Source organism: Sus scrofa, chromosome 16, assembly GCF_054392235.1.
Source record: "Sus scrofa isolate SSC_HxYL_T2T_F1_AM1 chromosome 16, Sscrofa_HxYL_maternal_Yorkshire_Landrace_v2.0, whole genome shotgun sequence".
NCBI classification, from domain to species: Eukaryota; Metazoa; Chordata; class Mammalia; order Artiodactyla; family Suidae; genus Sus; species Sus scrofa.
The window spans coordinates 47,210,040-47,233,506 of NC_139398.1; the positions used below are offsets into that span (position 1 = coordinate 47,210,040).

The 23,467-nt window shown below is 42.2% G+C and overlaps 1 protein-coding gene and 1 pseudogene across 8 annotated transcripts in view; one reads left to right on the forward strand and one right to left on the reverse strand.

Moving 5' to 3' along the window:
- Positions 1-23,467, reverse strand: part of ANKRD55 (ankyrin repeat domain 55) — a 164,092-nt gene that overhangs the window by 49,551 nt on the left and 91,074 nt on the right. For 6 of the 8 annotated variants that reach the window (XR_014831345.1, XR_014831346.1, XM_021076740.2 and 3 more), the window contains 2 exons: positions 18,276-18,368; positions 15,825-16,312 (listed from right to left, as the gene is read on the reverse strand). Coding sequence is in view for 4 of the 8 variants with exons in the window: in XM_021076740.2 (XP_020932399.2) it covers positions 16,191-16,312; positions 18,276-18,368 (215 nt within the window). In the remaining 4 variants the exon portion in view is untranslated. Of the gene's footprint in view, positions 1-1,375; positions 1,534-3,492; positions 3,634-5,081; positions 5,212-5,753; positions 5,855-12,442; positions 12,526-14,326; positions 14,393-15,029; positions 15,083-15,563; positions 15,598-15,824; positions 16,313-18,275; positions 18,369-23,467 lie in introns of those variants that run through there. The other 2 variants (XR_014831343.1, XR_014831344.1) reach the window with 1 other exon arrangement.
- Positions 9,044-9,566, forward strand: LOC146395556 (ferritin light chain pseudogene; annotated as a pseudogene).

Consider the following 23,467-nt stretch of genomic DNA (forward strand, 5'->3'; position numbering starts at 1 on the left):
CTACACATTCACATCAGAGCATGCAACTCCCTCCCCCCACTTCATACTGCTGTGATAGTGCCTCATTCATTATCCTTCGGACAAAGTCCAAATTTCTCCAGTGACCTCCAAGGACCTTCATTGTGTGTTCTTTGAGTGCCTCTCTGGTCTCTTGTCTCATCGCCCCTAACCACCACCCCGTTATTCAGAACTGTTTGCACTCTCCTGGATGCCGTTTCTCAACTCTAGGCCTTGGTGTGCATTTCCTGGAACTCCCCGTCCTTCTCTTCCTGGATAACTCAAGCTCATTTCTTAGATCCCAGGTTAGAGATATAAAGAGACAGTGCCTGTCTCCTTGCTTGTTTTCCTAATTGCTACAAGCACCTTGAGGGCAGCACCAAGTCTGGTTGTAACGTTTCCAACATCTTACACAATGCTGGCACCAATAGCTGCTGAATACATGGGTGATTCCAACCCATGCTTGTGGGCAAGAGTGATTTAATGACATGGTCTGTCCTGAGAACATTAAGATGATTGTCCTCACATTTCTTTCATCATCAAGAATAATATTCATCGAGCACTTACTGTGTGTCATGCAATTTTCCAGTGGTAGGGAACAAAGCCAAACCACTTCCTTATTCTCCCACTGAAATGACATTTAAATAAATTCACTTTCATTTTTTTCTTCTTTCATTCCAGTGGTGATTAAAACTGAGATCATTTTTGTAGGGATTGGTGTGTAAAAGCCCCCAAGGACTATTCACTGACTTTAAGCAATGTCGACCTCAGGGTGATAGACTATCCATGATACGTTTTAGTAGTATGCATACAGCCTTTCATTAGATGCCTGGGACTGTTACTGCCAAATCATCACTGCTGAAAAATGTGCTTGTTTAGAGATTGTTTTTAAACTTGTTGAGCTGGGCCACATGTTTCCCATCTCTAACAATTAAGTGAATAGAAAACTAATAAGCCATCTTTTGGTTTGCTTATAGGAATGCAATTGCTAATACGTACCGGGAAAAAGGAGGTCACTGTGGGGCACAATGGAGTCATTATTTATGAGTTAGTGGAATTTTTTATGGAGCAAACAGATGTTTACATGCCTGAGATTTTGAGCCTATCTGTCGGGGCTGAAAAAAATGTATCTTATATATCTGAACTTACAGTTGCCATTTTAGGAGTCTTTACTCACATCTGTCATAGAATAGCACAGACCCAATAGGAATAGCCAGGCATTCCTGGATTAAGTTTTCTTTTTTATCTTCATAGAGAAGAAATTATACTGTTTAATGCTTCCTTAAACCACCATTGAGACTGGGGAGAACAGACGTTGTCTTCATTTGAGCTGCTATAAAAAGTACCATCGACTAGGTGGCTTATAGCAGATACTTACTTCTCACATTGCTGAGGCTGGGAAGTTCAAGATCCAGGTGCCCACAGTTTCAATGTCTGGCAGGGGCCTGCTTCCTAGATCACTGATGGCTATCTTCTCCCTCTGTCCTCACAGAGGGAGGACACTGATCCCACCGGTGAGGGCTCCATTCCTATGACCTAGTCAAAGGGGGGTGGTATTGGTAAGTGAGGCTTTTGGAGGTGATTAGTGATTAGGTCAGGAGAGTCAATCCCTCATAAACAGGATTCGTGTTCTTGTAAAAGAAATCCCACAGAGCTCCCTAGCCCCTTTTACCATGTAAGGACTCAATGAGAGGTCAGTAGTCTGCAACCCAGAAGAGGGCCCTCACCCAACTATGCTGGCACCCTGATCTCAGCTTTCCAGCTTCCGGACCTGAGAGATTGAAATTTTGTTGTTTATAAGCCACCTAGTCCGTGGTATTTTGCTATAGCGGCCTGAGTGGACTAAGACCAAGGGATCTTGCTCAAGAGAACTTCTTAGAGAAGGGATCCCAACAGAAGGGGAGGCAGGGAATTCCCCTCGTGGCGCAGTGGAAACGAATCCAACTAGGAACCATGAGGTTGAGGGTTTAATCCCTGACCTCGCTCAGTGGGTTAAGGATCAGGGCCATGAGCTGTGGTATAGGTTGCAGATGTGGCTTGGATCCCGCATTGCTGTGGCTGTGGCATAAGCCAGCAGCTGTAGCTCTGATTTGACCCCTTGCCTGGGAACATCTATATGTTTCAGGTGAGGCCCTAAAAAGCAAAAAAAAAAAAGGCAGACGGTCAGAATCTTGGGGCAGGTGGGGAGACATAAGCAAGGGAGACTGACGGACTGATGGGATAAACTTTAAGAAGTCCCCCTGGGGAAAGAGGCAGCTATGCCACAGCTAGCATGTGGAGGGCAGAGGCCAGAGTGCAACTCTATCAGCCTTCTAGGCTGCATCTTTGTTCCTCATCCACTCTCTCTCCTGGGTCTGACTATGAGCAGTCTAGAGCATTTGCTAGGGAGTTGGAGAAGAGGTGGATAAGGGAGGAGAAAAGAAATCAATGACACCCAGTTCTCTGCTGCAGGCTTTCAAGTCTGAAGACGACTTGATCTAGAAGTTTAGATAAGAATTAGGTTGGGGAGTTCCCGTCATGGTGCAGTGGAAACGAATCCAACTAGGAACCATGAGGTTGCGGGTTCTATCCCTGGCCTCACTCAGTGGGTTAAGGATCCAGCGTTGCCATGAGCTGTGGTGTAAGTCACAGACTCGGCTTGGATCTGGTGTTGCTGTGGCTGTGGCGTAGGCCAGTGGTAACAGCTCCAATTAGACCCCTAGCCTGGGAACTTCCATATGCCATGGGTGCAGCCCTCGAAAGACAGAAAGACCAAAAAAAAAAAAAAAAAAAAAAGAATTAGGTTGGAGTTTTGATATTAAACTGCTCTGAAGTTGTAAAATGACAGAATGTTCTTGGACCTGGGACAGCTATTAGTCCTGCTTGAGATTTTATCTGGGGCCTGAAAAGATGGTCCATGTTTACTATGGAATGGTGAGCAAGATGACAATGGCATTAATGTTCATACTCTGCTGAGACTAACTTCTTCAAAAAATGGGTCATATATACATTTTGGAATGTTTGCTAAAAAAAATTCAGTTTGATACTTTATGGCTTCTTTTCATATGTATGTGTCTCTATCCATACACATATATCATATACACAGAATCATGGACTTATACAGCTGGAAGGATGTTTAGAGACATTCAGTTCGCAAAAAGGAGGACAATTAAGTTTCATTAGGATCTCTTTCAGTTCCAACCTTCTCTATGATTTTAGGGTATTGAAAGCTACTCACAGAAGATACCAAAATAAGTAACACTCTTCTCTTAGGAATATGCATTAGACTATTGCAAAGCAGAATGAAGTAACCTCTGGTGTTGTGGAAGCACTCAGAATACCAGTTGGCTCATTGCTTCTGCAAAGAACATAAAGCTGACTGCTTTTTTTTTTTAAATTAGGCTGGGGATCTGCCAGCTTAATAACTGCAGTACTTGACCAAGAGCCAGGCCTGGGAGGCCAAAAACAGAGGGTCCAAAGATTGCCCTTGATTTAGACAAGACCATTTATATTCACCTTCAGAGAATGCTCAGTCTGGGGATTCAGGCTTGTAGATTTCCAAGGTGTCTGTCTTTCCAGAGGGCCTTGACTCTGCATCCTTGGGTTTTTCTCCCCACACCAATGGAAGAGGCAAATCCAGAGGCATATTTCAAGGACCTATAGACAGGAAAACAGCAGAGCAGACACTCCATTAATCACATTTCCTTCTGAGTTCTCCATTTAACATTTAGTGATGCTAAATGGAGAAAGAAGAAACATTAAATACTTCTCCCTTAACACTCATGAACAAGTTATCATGAGTAGTATGTAATCAGCAGGACATGGGAAGAGGGGGCATCTCTTGATGAGCATTCCATGATTGACAGAGCCCTAAGGATGCCAATACCCCTCCCCTTCTCTTCTCAGGCTCCCAGTGGTCCAGAAGCAGCAGCAGTGACTGAATGGTTAAAATCTCAGAGCAGAGAGGCCATTGTCTGGAGCTGTGCATGTGTAAAGCCTTACATCTTCAAACCCTGAGAGCTGTGATGAGTGTGTGGGAATTTTCCTGGAGAAATCTCTTGGGCAATATGCATTGATAGAACCCAGGAGTCCAGCCTCTCAATGGCCTGGAGATTGAAGCCTTCTTGAGGAGGCTTGAATACAAATATCTCTGTTCAGCCTTGGGGATTCCCCCAGCGCAGTTTCAGGGTGACTCTACTAAGAGACTCAACTTGTACCAGCTCTGTGTTAATAACCCCCCCTGGCCCACAAGAGCACACAGGTTCCCATTACCTAGGTTGCTGGTCAGCAAGATTTCTAAAGAGTTGGCTCTACAAGCAAAGCCAATAACGACTCTATTGTTTTGCTGACATTTTTTTAAATAGTTATAGATGATGAGGAGCTTTTCTCAAAAAAAGATGAGCTCTTAACACCAAAAAGCTTCCTGCCTTTAGCACATGATACAATAAAACGACTGAATCAATTAAATGACTCCCCATCGGTTCGATCTCATTAGTATCTAATTATCTCCCATTTTTAGTCTCATTACTATCTGTTTTAAAGGAAACTGATAGAATTGCTTTTTAATAGAATCACTGTTGACTTCAGCCATTAATCAGGGTAAGTAATAATTACTGTAAAAACAATTCCTAAATCTCAGTGATTTGAGACTAGAAAGGCTATTTCTTGAAAACATTAAGGTCCAACTGGGTCTTTGGCAACTGGACCCGTACCACTTCCAGCTAGTGGCTCCACCATCTCTGGGGCCTCAGAATTCTCCGCTGGTCCTCTGCATCTCACTCCTGGAGAGGGAATGGCCTGCGTGCAAACACCAGCCCCACGAAAGGTTTTAGGGAAGGTGGGCATATCACAGCCCCCACTCGCCAGCAGAATCAGCCCCTGCCTCGCCCCACTGCAAGGGGCTAGGAATGTCCTTTCACCATGTGCCCAGGAAGAGGAGACTGGTCCTGCTGAGTGGGGGCCATCTCAGCGGCAGGCCACTGATCCCTCTGCAGATAAAAGTGTGTGGGGACAATGAGGGCAGGTTCTAAAGCCAGATGGTCAGGACTGGAATCCCTGTAGCTGTGTGAATTTCTTTGCAAAACGGGCATAACAATGGTACTCACCTTTTGGGGCTGTTGTGAGGCTTAAACAAGATGACTCCCATAAGTACTGAACTTAGAACAGTGGCTGCACATGGGAAATGCCTGAGGAAGATTCACCATTTATCATGAATGGGAGGTACTTAGACCAGGCCTGGTAAGAGGAAGCAAGAGGACATTAGCTGCATCATTTTTCCTTTTTCCTACTGTGACTTCAACTATAAGTGTGATTTTCTGAGGTTCAGGGTGCTCTATAAACCCCTCTCTCTTTCTCCTTTTCTTGCTCTCTCTGCTGCAAGTCTGGATGGCTCTTTCTATTACTGATTTTTATTCCTTTCTCTTCCATCACTTACCTTCCAGCTGTAAAAGTCTCCTTTATTTATGCCCTACTCTGGCCTCCTGTTCGCTATTCATTATCAAATACCTCCTGAAAACTTCCTCCTAATGAAACCTTGTCTTTATTGCCCATTTAAAGAATCGCTCTAAATTAAGTGGAATGGTCCCTTCTGGTTTTCTATTTTCCCCTCCTTTTATTTTATCAATTCTCAAAGGAAATAAAACCCAGCAGAATATGGGCTATTAGCAGCAGCAATGCCGGTAACTGGGAATCAGATTTTATGCAGTTTCTGGGATATTGGTGGGGCAACATCAGAAAATAGAACCTGAGATAATGAACATTTTTTGTAATTGCTTTACCTGTATAAATGCAGCCTGGAGAATTTTGGCTGGCATCCTCACAGACAGCGAGGTTTATGAGAGTAGGCATTTTGTTTCATTCATGGCTGTAGCTCCCTCACCTGGAACAGAGCACGTAACAGGTGTTCACAACTGTCTCGATTAACCAAGTTAGCAGCAGAAGAGAACTGGGATATGGTAAATGAGAACAAGGTAACACTTACTAAAGACTATTCTCTACCATTACTTTTTATGGAATTTTTAACGAAAAGATTAAAGTCAATATTGACAAGTATTTTTCTTTGCATCAAAAAGGACACTAGCAAAGTTGGAAGGACTAGCATATTCTATAAAAGCATATATTTGGGATCTAAATAGCCGTTCTTCTTCATCAGATTATTCATTTTCTCTTAAAAATTGTCAAGGAATTCCCGTTGTGGCTCAGTGGTTAACGAATCTGAGTAGGAACCATGAGGTTGCAGGTTCGATCCCTGGCTTTGCTCAGTGAGTTAAGGATTTGGCCTTGTCGTGAGCTGTGGTGTAGGTTGCAGGTGCGGCTCAGATCCCGCGTTGCTGTGGCTCTGGCGTAGGTTGGTGGCTATGGCTCCGGTTCGACCCCTAGCCTGGGAATCTCCTTATGCCTCAGGAGCGGCCCAAGAAATGGCAAAAAGACCAAAAAAAAAAAAAAATTATCAAGAAGATATATTCTTCAGATTCAGTTTAATTGAAAAAAGGCAATTACTCATGTTGATGTTGGTGCAATTTTAAAGTAACAAAAAAAATTAGAGTCAAGTTCCCATTGTGACGGAGTGGAAATGAATCCAACTAGGGTCCATGAGGACATGGGTTTGATCCCTGCCCTTGCTCAGTTGGTCCGGGATCCCAAGTTGCTGTGGCTCAAGTGTAGGCTGGCAGTTGTAGCTCTGATTCAGTCCCTAGCCTGGGAACTTCCATATGCTTTGGATGTGGCCCTAAAAAGCAAAGCAAGAAAAAAAAAAAAATAGAGCCAAGTATTATATTTATTAAATTGGTGGAGCCAAGTATTGTATTTATTAAATTACTAGGATTTATAAAGTTAACTTTCAAATGTTGACGATAAAACACACTTGAGGACCTTCTTTATACTTTGTTCTAAACTTCTTTTCTCATAAGAACCAGCATTTCACTGAAAACCCAGTAAGAGAGGTTATTTTTAACTGAGGCTCAATGTCTATGTGTGCACATATTTGGGTCTGTGCTACATCAGCCAATTCTCTGTCATCAGGAGACTGCTTTGAAAGTCGAGGAGTCCAGGCTTCTTCCTTCTCCCCTTCCAGGGTTCATGAGCACACCCACAGGGCGGGTAAATGGTTAAGAGAAATGGGAACACCCTAATCAGTTTGTTTTGCTTCTTGAGAGCAGTTGTGTTAAAAGGTTTGCATGAAGAGAGAAAGTAATGGATAATCCATTAAAACGCTGTGCCTCAGGAGTACCATCAACGCCTCCCTACTTTCTGCTAGTGTAATTTCCGTTAAGGAAAATTGCTCGGTCGTGTTCCTCCTGCCCCTCCACCCTGAGAAACCTCACTTCTGGCTTGGGCTGAGAAGGGCCCTGACTGGGAGTGGGACTGGCTGGTGAGAGGATCAGCTTCATCTCCACCGCCCACCCCTTATTTCTCTTCTCCACTTCCTACAGAGTCTCAGAAGTTGGCTTTCCTTTCCTGAATAGGTCTGCTGATGAAAAAATGAGGTCAAATGAACATGAAGTATCATTCCGAGAAAGAAAATGTATGCAATGCCTTTTGATACCGAAGCAGCTTTGTCAAAAAAAATTTTTTTTTTTTTGCCTAACCAGTAAGATTACCACTTTATAACAACCAGTCCAGATTTCCTCATACTCTGACCGGTACCACCTACAAAAAAAGACTTTGGTTTTGAGTGTCAGGATCTTGAAGAGATAACAGTGTTGATACTCTGGATTATCATTTCAGTTTTTATTCAAATTTGTTCATGTCTAGTCTTCTTTATTTTCAGGCTCTGAGACTGTGACTCTGGGACTGTAACTTAGAGTGGAGAAATAAAAGTAGAGAAATACTTTTGAAACAATATTTTGCTTTATTAAAAGATAGTTTTCTGGCTTCAAATCCTTATCATTTAACCTCATCCTTATCACTTAACCTCATATAAACTTTTTTTTATGTCCTTTGTACTCTATATGTTCTTTTTCCTGCAGCACCTACCCCAGTTCAAGCAGTCAGCGAATGTTTGTTGAAAGAGTGAATGACTGTGTAAATGTTTTACCTTACTTGCTGCTGACCCACAATAGGCTAAGGCAAGGACAGAGAATATGGAACAGAAAAGGAGATAACTTCTAGATCTTGACATTAGAACTGGATATCAAAGAGGCCTTCTTGCCTATCTGAATGATGCCTGAGGTCTTGGGCCATGTAGTTTAAAGCAACCTTTCTCCTTACCAACCAATAGTAATTGGTTATGCCAACTAGCTGAGGAATTCAAACCCATATATATTCATTCCTGCACAAAAGATACATAGTTTGCCTGGCACATAAAAAACAAAAACAAACAAACAAAACTTGTTTCTCCCCTTGATTCTGGGAGAGCTGGCCTAAGGAAAGATATTTCCTGCCTGACTTTCATCCCTTACCATGAGGTGATGTTTATTTCTTAGCTAGGAGGGCAGCAAAGGGGGATCACAGGCGTTTCCTGAATGTTGGGGGCGGGGGTAACAAGATCAGATATGCAGTCAGAGAGAGCTCTGCCTACATTAAGGCCAGGCTACCTGATCAGAAAAAAAACTGACTACATTGAGCTGTGAGCTGTTAATAGGCTCACAACCTAACAGAAAAAATAGTGTTCATCCACGGATACTCATTCAGGTGTGATTTGGCTCAAGATGAGCTCTGAGGGGAATCCCATTCTGGTTGTAGTGCTGACTCATGAGATGGGTCTCATTAAACCCTTGGACTGAATTCTATCCCATGAGATGTTATAATTTAATACAGCAAAACCTAGACATGTGGCAATTCCTCTTGAGACAGGCATGAGTCCTGTTCTCCAGCATTAGTGTTAACAAAGGAATACATTTTTAAAATATTATTGCAGTGCACTCCATGGTCCCGTGATCTGTCTTTTGCTGCAGAAGTGTTTGAATGGAACAGATCCAGAGATGTGCCTCCTTTCAGCCTCCAACCACCTTCCAGCTCTTTTCCAGTCACAACCTTCACAACCATCTTCTCAACCATCCTCTGCCTCCAAGAGCAACAACACCATTTTTTTTTTTTTTTGAGTTTATCTCTTTATTGTGGATCAGTCATGAGCTCCCAAAGTTGTCAGAATTATTCCACCCAGGTGGAGGCCACCATCAACTGCCAACTGCCTGGTCAACCTGCACCTGTGGGTCCCCCACTCTGATCTCTCTCTGGGCATCTATTTTGACTGTGATGATGTGGCTCTGGCGGGCATGGGCAACTTCTTCTCTGAGTTGGCTGAGGAGAAGCGTGAGGGCACCAAGAATCTCTTGAAGATGCAAAACCAACGTGGAGGCTGAGCCCTCATGTTGTGCAGGATGTGCAGAAGATGCCCAGGATGAGTGAGGTAAAACTCTGGATACCATGGAAGCAGCCATGGCCTTGGAAAAGAATCTGAACCAGGCCCTTTGGATCTGGATGCCTAGTCTGCCCTCATCTCTCTGACTTTCTGGAGAGCCACTTTCTAGATGAGGAAGAGAAATTGTCAAGAAGGTGGGTGACCACCTGACTAACCTTGCAGGCTGGCAGGCCCCCGGGCTGGCCTGGGTGGGTGTCTTTTGGAAAGGCTCATCCTCAAACACAACTAGGAATCTCTGGAGCCCAGTGGCCTTTCTCTGGAGGGGACCCTCTCTCACCCCTCTGGTATTAGGGCTTCTGCCTGAGCCTCTCCCTGTAGCCACTAGGCATCTTTTAAACCACCCTGGAGGTTTCTCCCAAGCCATGGTCCAAATGCAACCAATAACGCATTTTGCAGAAAAAAAAAAAAAAATTTAAGTGCTCTTAATTCTGAAAGATGTTCCCCCAAATTGTTATACCCAATATTGTACTGATAAACCAGATTTCAAATAAAAGAAAGCCCTGAATTGTAATGTTTGCCAATTTCCATAGTGTAAATGTTCCTACCACGGCCATTTTCAAGCCACCAATGGTTGAACAACAGTTCACAAAAATTCCCGAATACTAGATTTAACAATCAAGTCCTGCAAGCTGTTGAGAACTGGTGCCAGCACATCCATGGAAACAAAATCTTATTTACTTTATAAGTCATACAAAGGGCCTTACGGAAGTTTGCATCTCCATCTATAGATGAAGATAAGATGTGGCAAAGGTAAGGTGGTGCTTGCTAAACTCCCTACTACAGAGATTTAATGGGCTAGCTCTCAGGGACTAGAGATTCAGGGGAGAGGAGATGACTTAAATCTTTACAATTTGTTTTTTCTTTGTATTATATCCCCCCTGCACCCCACTATCCCCCACCCCTTCCCTGAGTGACATGTGCAGAGAACACTGGGATAGATATCTTAGAGTGAACTACTTAGTCACATAAGAACACTGTCTTGGTTTTTAGCTTTTCTTGAATTCAGTCTTGCTTGGCTTTGTCATATAAATCCTAGAAACTCCTCTAGTAGCCTCCTTCTAGCTATAAACTATAATGCTGACTGGCTTCACCTTCTATTTGTTGTTGTTCTCCTACATGCTTTCAGAAACTCTGCTCTGCTCTTGTCATCTAACTTAGCAGCCTAAGTTATACTTTCAAATATAGTTAGTGTTTAACTCAATACAATACAAATGATAGAACAGGGCTTGGCAATAAAGTCTCTCTAGTCCCATAGTCTATATACATTAATTATCCAGTAATTGTATTCCTGTTCCAAAATTTCATAGGTGTGGTATACCTTTGACATAGCCTCCTTTCTGAATTATTTATTCAGCCTATATTCTATATAGGCAAATTTGAGCAACTGTTAATATTTGTAGAAAGAGCCCACCAACCCAGTCATTTGTGCTAAACCAGGTAGAGTTCTTGGAAGTTAGGTTTTTTCCTCCCCTTTTAGTTCCCTTGAGTAATCCCGTTGTTGTCTTTTCTAGGGTCACACCCGAGGCATATGGAGTTCCCAGGCTAGGGGTCGAAGTGGAGCTGCAGCTGCCAGCCTACGCCAGAGCTACAGCAACGTGGAATCCAAGCTGCGTCTGCGACCTACACCACAGCTCACAGCAACACAGGATCCTTAACCATTGAGTAAGGCCAGGGATCGAACCTGAAACCTCATGGTTCCTAGTAGGACTCGTTAACCACTGAGCCACGACAGGAACTCTTGAGTAATCATCTGGTTTAACACAGGTTAATTTCTTCCAGAAAACACTTAACTCCAATGCTCTCATCTTCTAGAATTAAGCCAATATAAACAGACTCCCATGCCGAGACCAGCTCAGCAGGATGGGGCTGAAGAACGGGTGCTGTGAAACTTAAGGAAAAAAGTTAACATTAAACAAGACACAGAGATATTTATCTTAAGTAAAGGTGGGAACCAGGGGACTCAAGGTCTCAGGGACCAAGAGCACCGCCTCAAGAAACCACTGCTTTTATGGTGCTCTTTAGGATTACCTCAAGTGAGGAGGGGGCTCTGGGTGGAGGATATAGGGTTTGTTTATTATAAGTTCTTTTATTATTTTAAAAGTCACTTAGCTGGTAGAAGGTTAAGCTTTTACTCTGACCTTTAGGCACATGACAATCATTAGCATCTGAGTTAGCTATCTATGCATAGCATTCCGGAGAATCCTCACTGTGCTTCCGCAAATGGCATGCCTATGGCGTGCCTAGGTTTGCACTTTGGTTTTCTTTGCTAATGCATATTCTGTTAATGACCGCTCATAAACCACTTGGCCACCAGGTTCCTCTTTCTCTTATTCCTTAGAGGACATATCATGCTTGTGCAAACGGCGTGCCAATCTGCACAGGTCCAGCGTGCCTAGACCAATGCATTACGTCCTCATTCAGCTGACCCTATGAATAACTTATGCCTTCAGGTCTTTGTTCTTAAGTCATTTACCAGCACTGCGACTGTTTTTCAAGCAGGAAGATGGGATAAAGTAAAGCAGGGCAAGATGGAGTTTTCAGCAAAGAGGCCAAGAAAAGATTGTAGAAACATGTCTCGTGACACTCCCATGACTCCATCTTATTATCCCTTCCAACTCTTTTAGGTCACGGTTTGATCCACAATGTGATTTTAGAAAACCCCACCAAGTGACTGATTAGAAATATAGTGCCTCCCAGAAAGACAAATATAACCACTGATTCTGCATTTGCTTCTATTTTTTGAAATGTACCAATGCATGTCTCTAAGCAAGTGTATCCTGGCATTTTAAAGATGGTCTTTTGAAAACAGTATTTTCAAATTCACCATAAGCTTAAATGGGGTAATTAAGAAGGAACATATTTGACCTTAGGGTGAGCTGTAACACTCAAGCCGAAACCTAAATTAAGGGAACACAATAGCAGTTTCCATATGTAGTGGCTTGACTCTCTTATTCCCTTCAGGGTAAAATGATATTTTAAAATCAGGGAATTCTATCAGAACCACATATTTCCTAGACATTGACATAGAAATATTAATACTGGTAGATGAAGTCTGTCAACAAACTATAGGTTTCAATCAAAACTATTGTTCTTCAAAGCAAATACCTTGCCATTCTGATTTCCATTTTAGTCCAGCCTTTGTCTTTCAAGCAGCTGAATGACTTTGAGGACATCTCCAGAGGCCGAATCTGGAAAGGCAATGAATAAATTGTATCAAAAGCTGAGAAGTTTCTTTCTTTCTTTTTTTTTTGGTCTTTTTGCCTTTTCTTGGGCCGCTCCCACCGCATATGGAGGTTCCCAGGCTAGGGGTCTAATTGGAGCTGTAGCTGCTGGCCTACACCACAGCCACAGCAACGCCAGATCCAAGCCGTGTCTGCGACCTACACCACAGCTCATGACAATGCCAGATCCTTAACCCACTGAGCAAGGCCAGGGATCGAACCCGCAACGTCATGGTTCCTAGTCAGATTCGTTAACCACTGAGCCACGATGGGAACTCCAAAAAGCTGAGAAGTTTCTAATTAGCATGTTATACTAGCACAGTTGTCACCAAAAGGACAACGGTAGTTATCACATTAATATGTGAAAAACAGGAAATATCTTGCTAATTATTAAATTCCTAGTAAAAAGTTTATTACTGGTGAATGGTAAATCACCTTACAACTTGCTAGTGGTCCACACATTAGGAAAACTGAGAGGATTGTTCACTTTTTTTGTGGTGGTCTGGAGCTGAACCTGCAATATTGCCAAGGTATTCCGAAATTAGCTGTGTGACTTTGGGCAAATTACTTAGTTCTCTCTCTGCAGTGATCCCTTGTCTGTTCTCAGGGGATATAGGTTGATGTAATGATCCAAATGAAATAATGTGTGCCAAGTTATGATTTTTATGTCCTTAGCAATGAAGGGAAATATAAGCTGTAAAAGAACAACAAAAAAATCATTTCAGGGAGTTCCTACTGTGGCTCAGAGGTAATGAACGTGACTAGTACCCATGAGGACATGAGTTCAATCCTTGGTCCCACTCAGTGGGTTAAGAATCTGGTGTTGCCATGAGCTGTGGCATGGGTCACAGATTCAGTTAGGATCTAGCATGGTTATGGCTGTAGCTGGCAGCTACAGCTGTAATTCAACACCTAGCCTGGGAACTTCCATAGCTGCAGGTGTAGCCCTAAAAAAAAAAAGAACAAAACAAAACAAAACAAAAAAAACTTAGATGAAAAAGTGGCTTGAAAATTTTTTAAAGTTGGGCACAAATTGGTGAACACTTCTATCTGATTTGGTCAGTAAAATACTAAGGAAGACTCTACCCCCAAACAGGCAACTTTACTTACAGGCAAAAGAAGAGCTGCTCTATTTAAAGAGATGGTAGTGGGCAGCACATTACTTCTTCGTAGCTAAGAGAAGATTCTTGGAGTTCCCATTGTGGCTCAGCACCAATACAACTAGTATCCATGAGGATGAGGGTTGCATTCCTGGCCTTGCTCAGTGGGTTAAGGTTCTGGTGTTGCTGTGAGCTGTGGTGTAGGTTGCAGATGCAGCTCGGATCCCTCATTGCTGTGGCTGTGGCATAGGCTGGAGGCTGCAGGTCTGATTCAACCCCTAGCCTGGGAACTTCCATATGCCACAGGTGCAGCCCTAAAAGACAACAAAACAAAACAAAACAGAAAAGATTCTTAAAACAACATGGATGGAAAGGCCCAACTCTAGAAGAGTCTATGTGTGTATATATAAATGCAGGTGTTGGGGGATGGGGGGTTTTATGCAGGGGTGTTTTGTGTTGTTTTATTGCTTTGATTTCTTAGCTATCCACTTGGTGATCTTTTGGGGCGTGAGCTTTAGTTAGTGTGGTAATCTTTTGGATAATTCGTAAATATTCTGAATATTTACAAATATTCTGACACAAATGGAAGGATTGCATTTCTCTATCCCCTTTGACATTAGGCATGTCCATATGGCTTAATCTGGCAAATAAGATGTGATGAGACTCACCTCTGATTTTCTCTATTTTGGTAGCCAAGGAAGTATATGTTGAAATGGAATCTACAGCAGCCGACTCTGCCAGTTGGAAGTGAGGCATATATTGTGAATGAGAAAAAAAATTGTGTTAGCCATGAGATATGGGGGTTGTTCTTTACTGAAGCAGAGGCTGGGCTATCCCGGCTAGCTCAGGCAGGGTAGGGCCAGGTACCAACTAGTGGATTCAGAAGTAGCTAAGTGACAGAAATGAACAGCCTACCTGATACTTACAAAGCATGATTCTTCAAAGACAAAAATAGACACCCCCCCCACACACACACAAAAAGGAAAGAAAACCCTTCAGAATCTATGTCCTGAGAGCACTTCCATTTGCACCAGGATTTGCTTTCCCTCTAGCTACTGTCTACCTTGGGAGGCTGGTCCATAGGCTTGCTTGCTTGCTTTCTTTCTTGCTTGCTTTCCTTCTGTCTGTCTGTCTGTCTGTCTCTCTTTCTTTCTTTTGCCATACCCATGGCATGTGGAAGTTCCCCTGCCATGGACTGAATCTGCATCACAGCAGTGACCTGGGCTGCCGCAGTGACCACACTGGATCCTTAACCCACTGTGCCACAAGAAAACTCCCAGACGCTTTCTCTATTACAATCTCTGATTCAGATGACTATCACTATCAAAATGAGACTGTGGAATAATAAATTCTTCCATTATCACTTCTTACATCTCTGTACTTTGGCAACTCCCTTTGTATCTCTGTATTTCCTTCCTTTTCTCCTAAAAAAAAAAAAAAAAAAAAGTTAGGTGATTGAATGCCAAGTATGTTTCAGGTACTGTACACATTTCTAGAAGTGCAAAGTAGAATGTGATTTGGTCTCAGAGGAGCTTCTATTTAGTTAATGGCACATGGTTTTTATTATCTCGTTCAATAAATAATACTAACATAAAATGGTAAATGTTATACTTGAGATATTTCCAGAATAACATGCAGACTTGGAAATAGCATGGAGTGACTTATATGGCTAAGCCTTGTTTAAATAAATCCAAACGATACACAAATATCTTAATAAGGAGATCTGCAGTTAGTAGTAGTCTTTCAAACTCTGCTAAGCCATAAGTATGAAAATGTCTTGAGTAGACAGAGACCATTATTTTGAAACAGAAAAAAAGAATGATTAAATATGTAAAGTATTTGAGGAATGTATGAGAAATGTCTATTTCATTCTGGTAGGCCAGAATGTAGACCTTTCCAACTCACATGATCTTCTCAGTCTTGGAACAATCAATCATATCTGAAAATGACAATAGGTGGAAATAATAAAAAAACAAAGAAGATACATAAACACTGTTAAGTGATTTGGGCTTTAGCCAGAAGCTGACAATGTTAGAAAATATTTTGCAGAAGACTGTACATTGAAAAGCCATAAACACGAACTGATTAAAGGAATTTACTTCTTTAATTTTAACTGTTTTTTAGTCTAAAGTAGAATTGCAATAAACGTAAAGAACACACCTGGAATGTGCTTTCTTTGTTTATTATTCAGCAAAGCATACATTAAAAAAAAAACAACCCTACAAAATCATTAAATAAAGTCAAAACATGCCACACAGCAAACCAAACATAGCTAAGGTTCCCTGCTGATAACATATTGTGAATTTTTATTTTGGCATGTAGAGGTCACAGAAACTCACAGACTTATAATATAAGCACAGTCAAAGATTCTAACTGCTTATTTGGAATAAAGAATTTTGAGTTATAAAACCATGAATGGCTTATAGAATGCAATTTACTAAATTAGTCTTTGTTTTACAAACTAGAGTAATCTTATTCTTTGACAATTGAAAATATATATAATCTATATCTTTTACAGTCAGTGACCCACAGTTAATTTTTATCATTGGTGGGATTGGCGGAGTTTTCGCTCTCTTCAGTTGGTGGGCTGTGTCCTCGCTGGCTTGGAATAGCAGGAAGGACTCGGTTTGTCCGAAGAGGTTCTCCAGATAGAACTGGGAAGAAAGAATAGAACGACCTTCAAGGCTTGCTTCTCTCAGTCTCACAAGGAATAGTGGTAGGAGAATTGTGATTTTTCTGGAGGAACGGAGGTCCTTCTTAAGAAGCTTGTCTTGGGGACAGCTAGACTGCTGGAAAAAGCTGTGTATATCCATCTATCTGCTTGGGCTTCACATGTAGTCAGAGGTGTCAAATATGCACAAATACAAGGCAGGACCAAGTTCGATCAAAACAGGATCGGGCTGTGCGTGCCTGGCAGAGCGCTCTTTTCCTTGGGTGGAGTAGCCCTTGATGGCCAAGTCAGCACAAGGCTCTAAATAAGCCCCAAGATGTTTGTACTGTGCCTTTATGCAAACCTCAAAAGGTTCTCAGGTTTATTTTAGGAAAAGCACTTCATCTTTCCATTTCTTTTTCGTTAAGCTACAGTTGATCAAAGATCTTTACCTTCTCTTGTCTCCTTAAATTTCAATGTGTAAAGCAAAGCCCCTAGGCTCTGCCAAACTAAATCCTTTTTCTTTGGCTTCTCTAAGCCAGACCAGGATTCAAGGCTGCGTGACTCTTTCCTTAACTAGATGGTCTTTGTGACTACTAGGTTTCTGCTTAAAGACAAGGTCAGACTTGAGTTTCATTCAGTGACTGAATTCACACCATCCAAAACTCTCACTTTAGACAAATCAGTAAGGGCAAAGGAACTAAGCTGTCAGGGAAGAGGTCTTGGTTTCTGTTACTGTGTGGGTGACTGGACAGATCTCTACGTCTGCCTTTCCTTATCTGCAAAAAGACAGAGTTGTACTAAGGCCCCGGGTTTCACTGTCTTTACCTAAAGGCTCTACAACTCTTGATTTGTCTCCTCTGAACTATAGCTTGGGGCAGAAAAGATATATTGGATATTTACTCTGTGCAAATAATTGCCCAGTGTTTTATATACATACATACGTATCTCATTTAATCTTCCCCAAAATCTTATCAGGTTCACTACTCTTACAGGTTAAGTGAAGAAACTGAAATACAGAAAGGTTAAGGAACTTGTCTTAGGGCAGCTTCTAAATCATCCAACGTCTGTAATAAGAGGATGTGGAGTGTGTGTGTGTGTGTGTGTGTGTGTGTGTGTGTGTGTGTGTACACGCCTGCATACATGTTATAAATAAGTGGGTTGGGATAGGAAGAAAAGGAAGGGAGAAAATTAGAATCCAGGGAGTATTACTTGTTTCATGAAGCAGCTGACTCAGTAACCTGTAGTTTTGTTTCTGGCTCTGCTACTTACAACCTCAGTAATAATGGACCAGTCATATAACCCTTCTGAACTCAGTTTTCTCATCTATACTGCCTCAGAGTACAGAGAGTAGGATAACCAAACTCAGAATTCCTGGGTGTGGGGGCCAGGAATCCACTTTATAACAAGCTCCCCAGATATATACTGAGGACAAACTTGATTATCTGGTGAACAGAATATATTAATAGGTTGTATTGTGAGGAGTTTTGAATAATATACTATAAAATAATGCCCAAAGTAAAACTAATAAACAGCATCTACTTGATTACTCCTTTCTGCTCCAAATTCCTAAAATTTGCATAGGCTGTGAATACAGAGGTAACACATTTCTATCTGTCCAATAAAGTAAAAAGCCAATGTCAGGAAGCCAGTCTTCAGAGAAGAATTCGTAAAGTATCTTTTAAAAGGCATTAAATAGTACATACCAAAATAAACTTCTATTATTGTTTTTATAATCCAAACACAAAAATTCCTCAAGGGAGGGAGTATTTCTTTTAAACAAGCATTACCAAGTTGGATGAAGCTTTAAAGACTGTCTCTATTCTATTTTCCTGTAATTTACATGTTTTGGCGCCTGATGTTCTCTTGAAAAATGAAAGTAAACTGAAATAACATTTAGTCCTGTCCAGATGTGTTAACACTGTTAACATTTGCAAAGGAAGCTGAGGAAGATTCAAAATACTTACATTTTTGGTCTGGTAGGGGAGCTAAGTTGTTCCGGGTAAAAGGAAGATCCCTGATTTTGGGTCTCTTTGGGGAGAGATGCTGAAAATTTTGTCCTGGGGACAAACACATGTGCATCAATCGTTTGAGACTCAACCAAGTGTAAATTATAAAATTCAATGGATAAGAGAATCATAAAAGTTGTTAGAGATCATGAAATTTATTATGCTAACAACAACAAAAATAATTATAGCTACACCATACTGAGTTTCTCTCACATGCCAGACACCAGTTGAGTGAAAGAAAAGGTATCAGAAATCATTTCTTTTTTTTTTTCCCCTAGGGCTACACCCTTGGCATATGGAAGTTCCCAGACTAGGGATCTAATCGGAGCTGTAAGTCACTGGCCTATACCACAGCCACAGCAACTTGGGATCTGAGCCACGTCTGCGACCTACACCACAGCTCACTGCAACGCTGGATCCTTAACCCTCTGAGTGAGGCCAGGGATCAAACCTGCATCCTCATGGGTCCTAGACAGGTTCGTTAATGACTAAGCCACGAAGGGAACTCTCGGAAATCATTTCTTGAGTAAACTCATTTAACTAAAATTTTATAAACAAACACAATTGGCCACACATGCTACAAAACTTGAAAACCTGAAAAAACAAAATAGGGCATTAGTGTATTGCATATCTGTCAATCTGTGTTGAATGAGTGGGCAATGAGTAGGATATATTCTCCTAGAGCAGTGTTTCTCCATCCTGGCTGCCCAGAGAAATTATTTGAGGAGTTTTTTTTTTTTTTTTTTTTTTTTTTTTTTTTTTTAAAGTGCTACTCTGGCTGAATACCACACCCATTAAATGAGAATCTCTGGGGCTGGGATAGGACACCAGATTTTTGTCAGCTCCTAGTTGATTCTAATGTGCAGCCAGGATTGAGAATCCCTGACCTAGAAATGGGAGCTGGGTGAGAGCACCGGGGAGATCTGGCTGGTCTAATTTAGATGGCGAGCTTGATTAGCTGGAGCCTGTGTACCAGTTCTTCAGTTTTCAGGAATTTTGTGAGCTGGTTGACATCATACTCGGGGGCTTGACATCAGACATGGTGGGAGTACTTACAGCAGGGAAATCGGCAAACATTGATTTTTCTCTGAAGAGCCAACTCTTAGGCATTGATTAGCACACAACTGATTATAAGAGATGGATGTTCCAAATATCTGAAGATAGGAGTGACTACACAAAACTTAAGTCCACTTAACAAGCTGACTGGAGTTGCCGTCATGGTGCAGCGGAAACGAATCCGACTAGGAACCATGAGATTTTGGGTTCGATCCCTGGCCTCGCTCAGTGGGTTAAGGATCTGGCCTTGCCATGAGCTGTGGTGTAGGTCACAGACACGGCTCAGATCTGGCGTTGCTGTGGCTGTGGCGTAGGCCGGTGGCAACAGCTCCAATTAGACCTCTAACCTGGAAACCTCCATATGCCGAGGGTGGGGCCCTAGAAAAAACAAACAAATGAAAAAACAAGTTGACTGAATGGTGGAATGAATGGGAACTTGGGCTCTAGGGTCAGACAGGATTAGGGTTAATTTCCAATTTAGGCATTTGAATTCTTTCTCTAAATCTCAATTTGTTTGTATGTAAAATGGTGAAAATAATTGCATCTGTCTTTTCTGGTTGTCATAAAGATTAAATAAAACAACTGTAAAGCATTTAGCTTAAAGAGTAAACGTTCAGTAGAGATCAGCAATTATTACAGTGGAGTGTTCAACATGATCTCCTGGACAGCAGGCCATGTATTCATTTGATCTTTTTTTTTTTTTTTTTTTTTTTTGGTCTTTTTGTCTTTTGTTGTTGTTGCTATTTCTTGGGCCGCTCCCGCAGCATATGGAGGTTCCCAGGCTAGGGGTTGAATCGGAGCTGTAGCCACCGGCCTACACCTGAGCCACAGCAACTCGGGATCCGAGCCGCGTCTGCGACCTACACCACAGTTCACGGCAACGCCGGATCCTTAACCCACTGAGCAAGGGCAGGGACCGAACCCGCAACCTCATGGTTCCTAGTCGGATTCATTAACCACTGCGCTACGACGGGAACTCATTTGATCTTTTGCCTAGTAGTTTGGTAAGAACCAGAATCATTACAGCAACACTCATGGGGCTTCAGTTTTCTGTTTGGGTAAAGTAGTCCTTAAAATAGGGGGAAAAAAGCATTAGCCAAGATCTATTTTCCATCAGCTTTGGTGAATCCAATGGTAGATTTGCATGAGTCATATAAGCAGTGTCATTTGATGATTAAGCAAAATTTCCAGTTTTTTTGGTGCACATTTTGCCCTTACATTCTTATTCCTTTGAACTCTGGTCAAATAACTTCAGAAGCCATTATTTAAAAAGAAAAACGGTCCTGAGTAGAATTACAGTACAACCTGTATCAGCTCATACCTTATTTATCCACGAACACTGGAGCAGAAATTTGCAAAACCGATAAAGATAATTATAGATAATGCATACTGAGCACTTACTACTGAAAAGGACTGGACTAAATGCATAATCTCATTTAATCCTAACAACCACTTTCCCTTGTGAGATAGATACTATTATCATCTCCACTTTACAAAGGAGGACACTGTGGCTTGGAGGAGTTCTAAATAGTGTTCAAGGTCACATGATGGGAAGTGACAGAGCCTGGGCTCCAACCCAGGTCTGTCTGGCCCTAAAATCCACAGGATCCTCCCGCTTTAGAGGCCAAAGCAATATGGATAGGAGGAGAGAATGCAGAGAGGGACTTCAGCAGGATTTGGGAGAGAAGTTGGGAGGAGACAAACTTTATTCCACACTGGCATTTTGCTCAGTTTTGAAGAACACAGAAGAATGTACACAGTCCAGAGTTCTCTTATCTGTGCTACAGGCACCTTCAGAGAGGGTCTAGCCTGTGGGGACAGGGTTGAGGGTCGCTGTGGAAAGATTTTCGTAGTTAAATGAGGAAATAGAAGTGAATGAAAATGAATAATAATAAAAAATACATTCAGCACTCATCTACAGCAAACTCATTGTATTCCACAGCCTAAAATATGAGGAGGACATGGCGAGGTGTTCAGGAGGGCTGACGAGAAAAGAGATAGGTAAATCTGTACTTTTGAAGGCCATGAGGGAGGCTGCATACTGTGAAAGCACCACAGAAGAAAGAAGGGTCCAGAAAGGTCTGAGGGTCTTGAATCCCATAGTCCTTGCTTGCATATCTGCTCTACAACTCCCTGGCTAGCTCTGTGACCTTAGGCAGGTGGGCTAACCACTCTACTCCTCAATTTCTCCATCTCTAAAATGGGGATAAGAGTTCCCCTGTAGCTCTGCAGTAACCAACTCAACTAGTATCCATGAGGACACAGGGTTCAATCCCTGGCCCTGCTCAGTGGGTTAAGGATCTAGTGTTTCCATGAGTTGTGGTTTAGGTTGCAAATGCGGCTCAGATCCCTCGTTGCTGTGCTGTGGCATAGGCTGGCAGCTACAGCTCTGATTTGACCCCTAGCCTGGGAACCTCCATACATTGAGGGTGCAGCCTTAAAAAAAAAAAAATGGGGATAAATACTCTCCTGCAGTGGTGGTGAAGGGAAAGTATGTGGGTCACTATTTGCCCCAGAGGAGGCTTAGCAAGGTGGAGCTATCCTTTCATGATGGGTAGTAAAAATGAAACACACCTCCCACAACAGTCAGGGTAACTTCCACATTGGAGGCAAGTTTTGGGCTGGTTCTTTTTTTTTTTTTTTTTTTGTCTTTTTCCAGGGCTGCACCCACTGCATATGGAGGGTCCCAGGATAGGGGTCTAATCAGAGCTGTAGCCGCTGGCCTAGACCACAGCTCACGGCGATGCCAGATCCTTAACCCGCTGAGCGAGCAAAGACATCATCGAGTGAAAAGGTATGGGGTTTTCAAGGAACTGAGAGAAATTCAAGGAACTGTTCAAGGGGATGGGAAGGGGTGGGGAGGATTTGAGATGAGACATGGAGAAAGTAAGAATGGGAAGTGAGGCCAGGCCATGATGAGAGGACTTTGTTTGCTAGAAAGAATCTGGCCATTGTCCTGGAAAGATGCAAAGCTTCTGATGGGTTTAAACTGAGGTGGTCATAGCATCAGACCTACATGGGGAGGAGAGTGCATCGTTGCAGGACTGTCTAGAAAATTCTGAAGAAGAAAGTTCTCTCTTGAGGGAGGAAGGAAGCATGCACTTTCTTAGGTTCCTCGTGACGACTTGTAAATAACCAGGCTGGGAGCAAACACCACAGAGCTTTCTGTTCCATTTTCTCTGAAAGCTCCTCGCAGTGAATTAAGCTGATGTGCTCCAAATTCCCTCATTAGGGTAAGTGCCTCATTCCCCATCTCTCTCCATCTAGCCCACTGACAGGTCTCAATAAATGTTAAGTAATAATCGTTACAGCTAAATGTCCACGGCTGCTGATGTAAGCACAGAATATCAGCTGCCAGGAATTCAAATGGTAGCAATCACGGCTAGCCCATATTATTTCTACTAAATCCAGGTCAGGAAAAGAGAAATTCCAAAGCAAAGGGACGATCCAAGTTCAAGCCGGTGGTGCAGTGGCATGACTTATGGGGTCCAACTGCTTTACCACATTAGGTTTTCGCATCAAGTGTGAGAGCTCAAGGCAGAAATCTGCTGAGTTCCAATCGCCCTAGACTAACAACTCTAACCACTGAAGTCTACCCTCCCAACTGTAGTCTGGAAGCCTCTGCAGTTCTAAAAACAACATCTCAGATTGGGCTAAAAATAGCCACAAAAATAAAATCAAATCCATAAGGCAGAGATATCTTTTTATTTTGGGGAGAACAGTGTAATTTCTAAGAAAATCATGCTGTAGATAATTTGGTAAGCATATTAACAAACTGGACTTTGAGATGTAAAGAGAGAAATGTATACATTGCCATGGTGGTACCTTTCAATATAGGAAGTCTGGATTCAAGTTCTGAATATGTTATTAATTAGTCGTAAGGCTAAGCAAATTGTTTTAACATTTCTAGGACAGGTAATATATTATAACTGGAAAAGGCCTTATGAAACAAAATGGTCCCAGATCTGTACCCAGGGGGTGAGAAAACTGGCAAAGAGAGATGACATGTCTCGCCTTAGCAATCAGGGCTCATTCGGGAAAGGAGAGACCTATCTCTCTAGAGCTTTGAAACAAAGGGAAGTTCACAGAGGAAG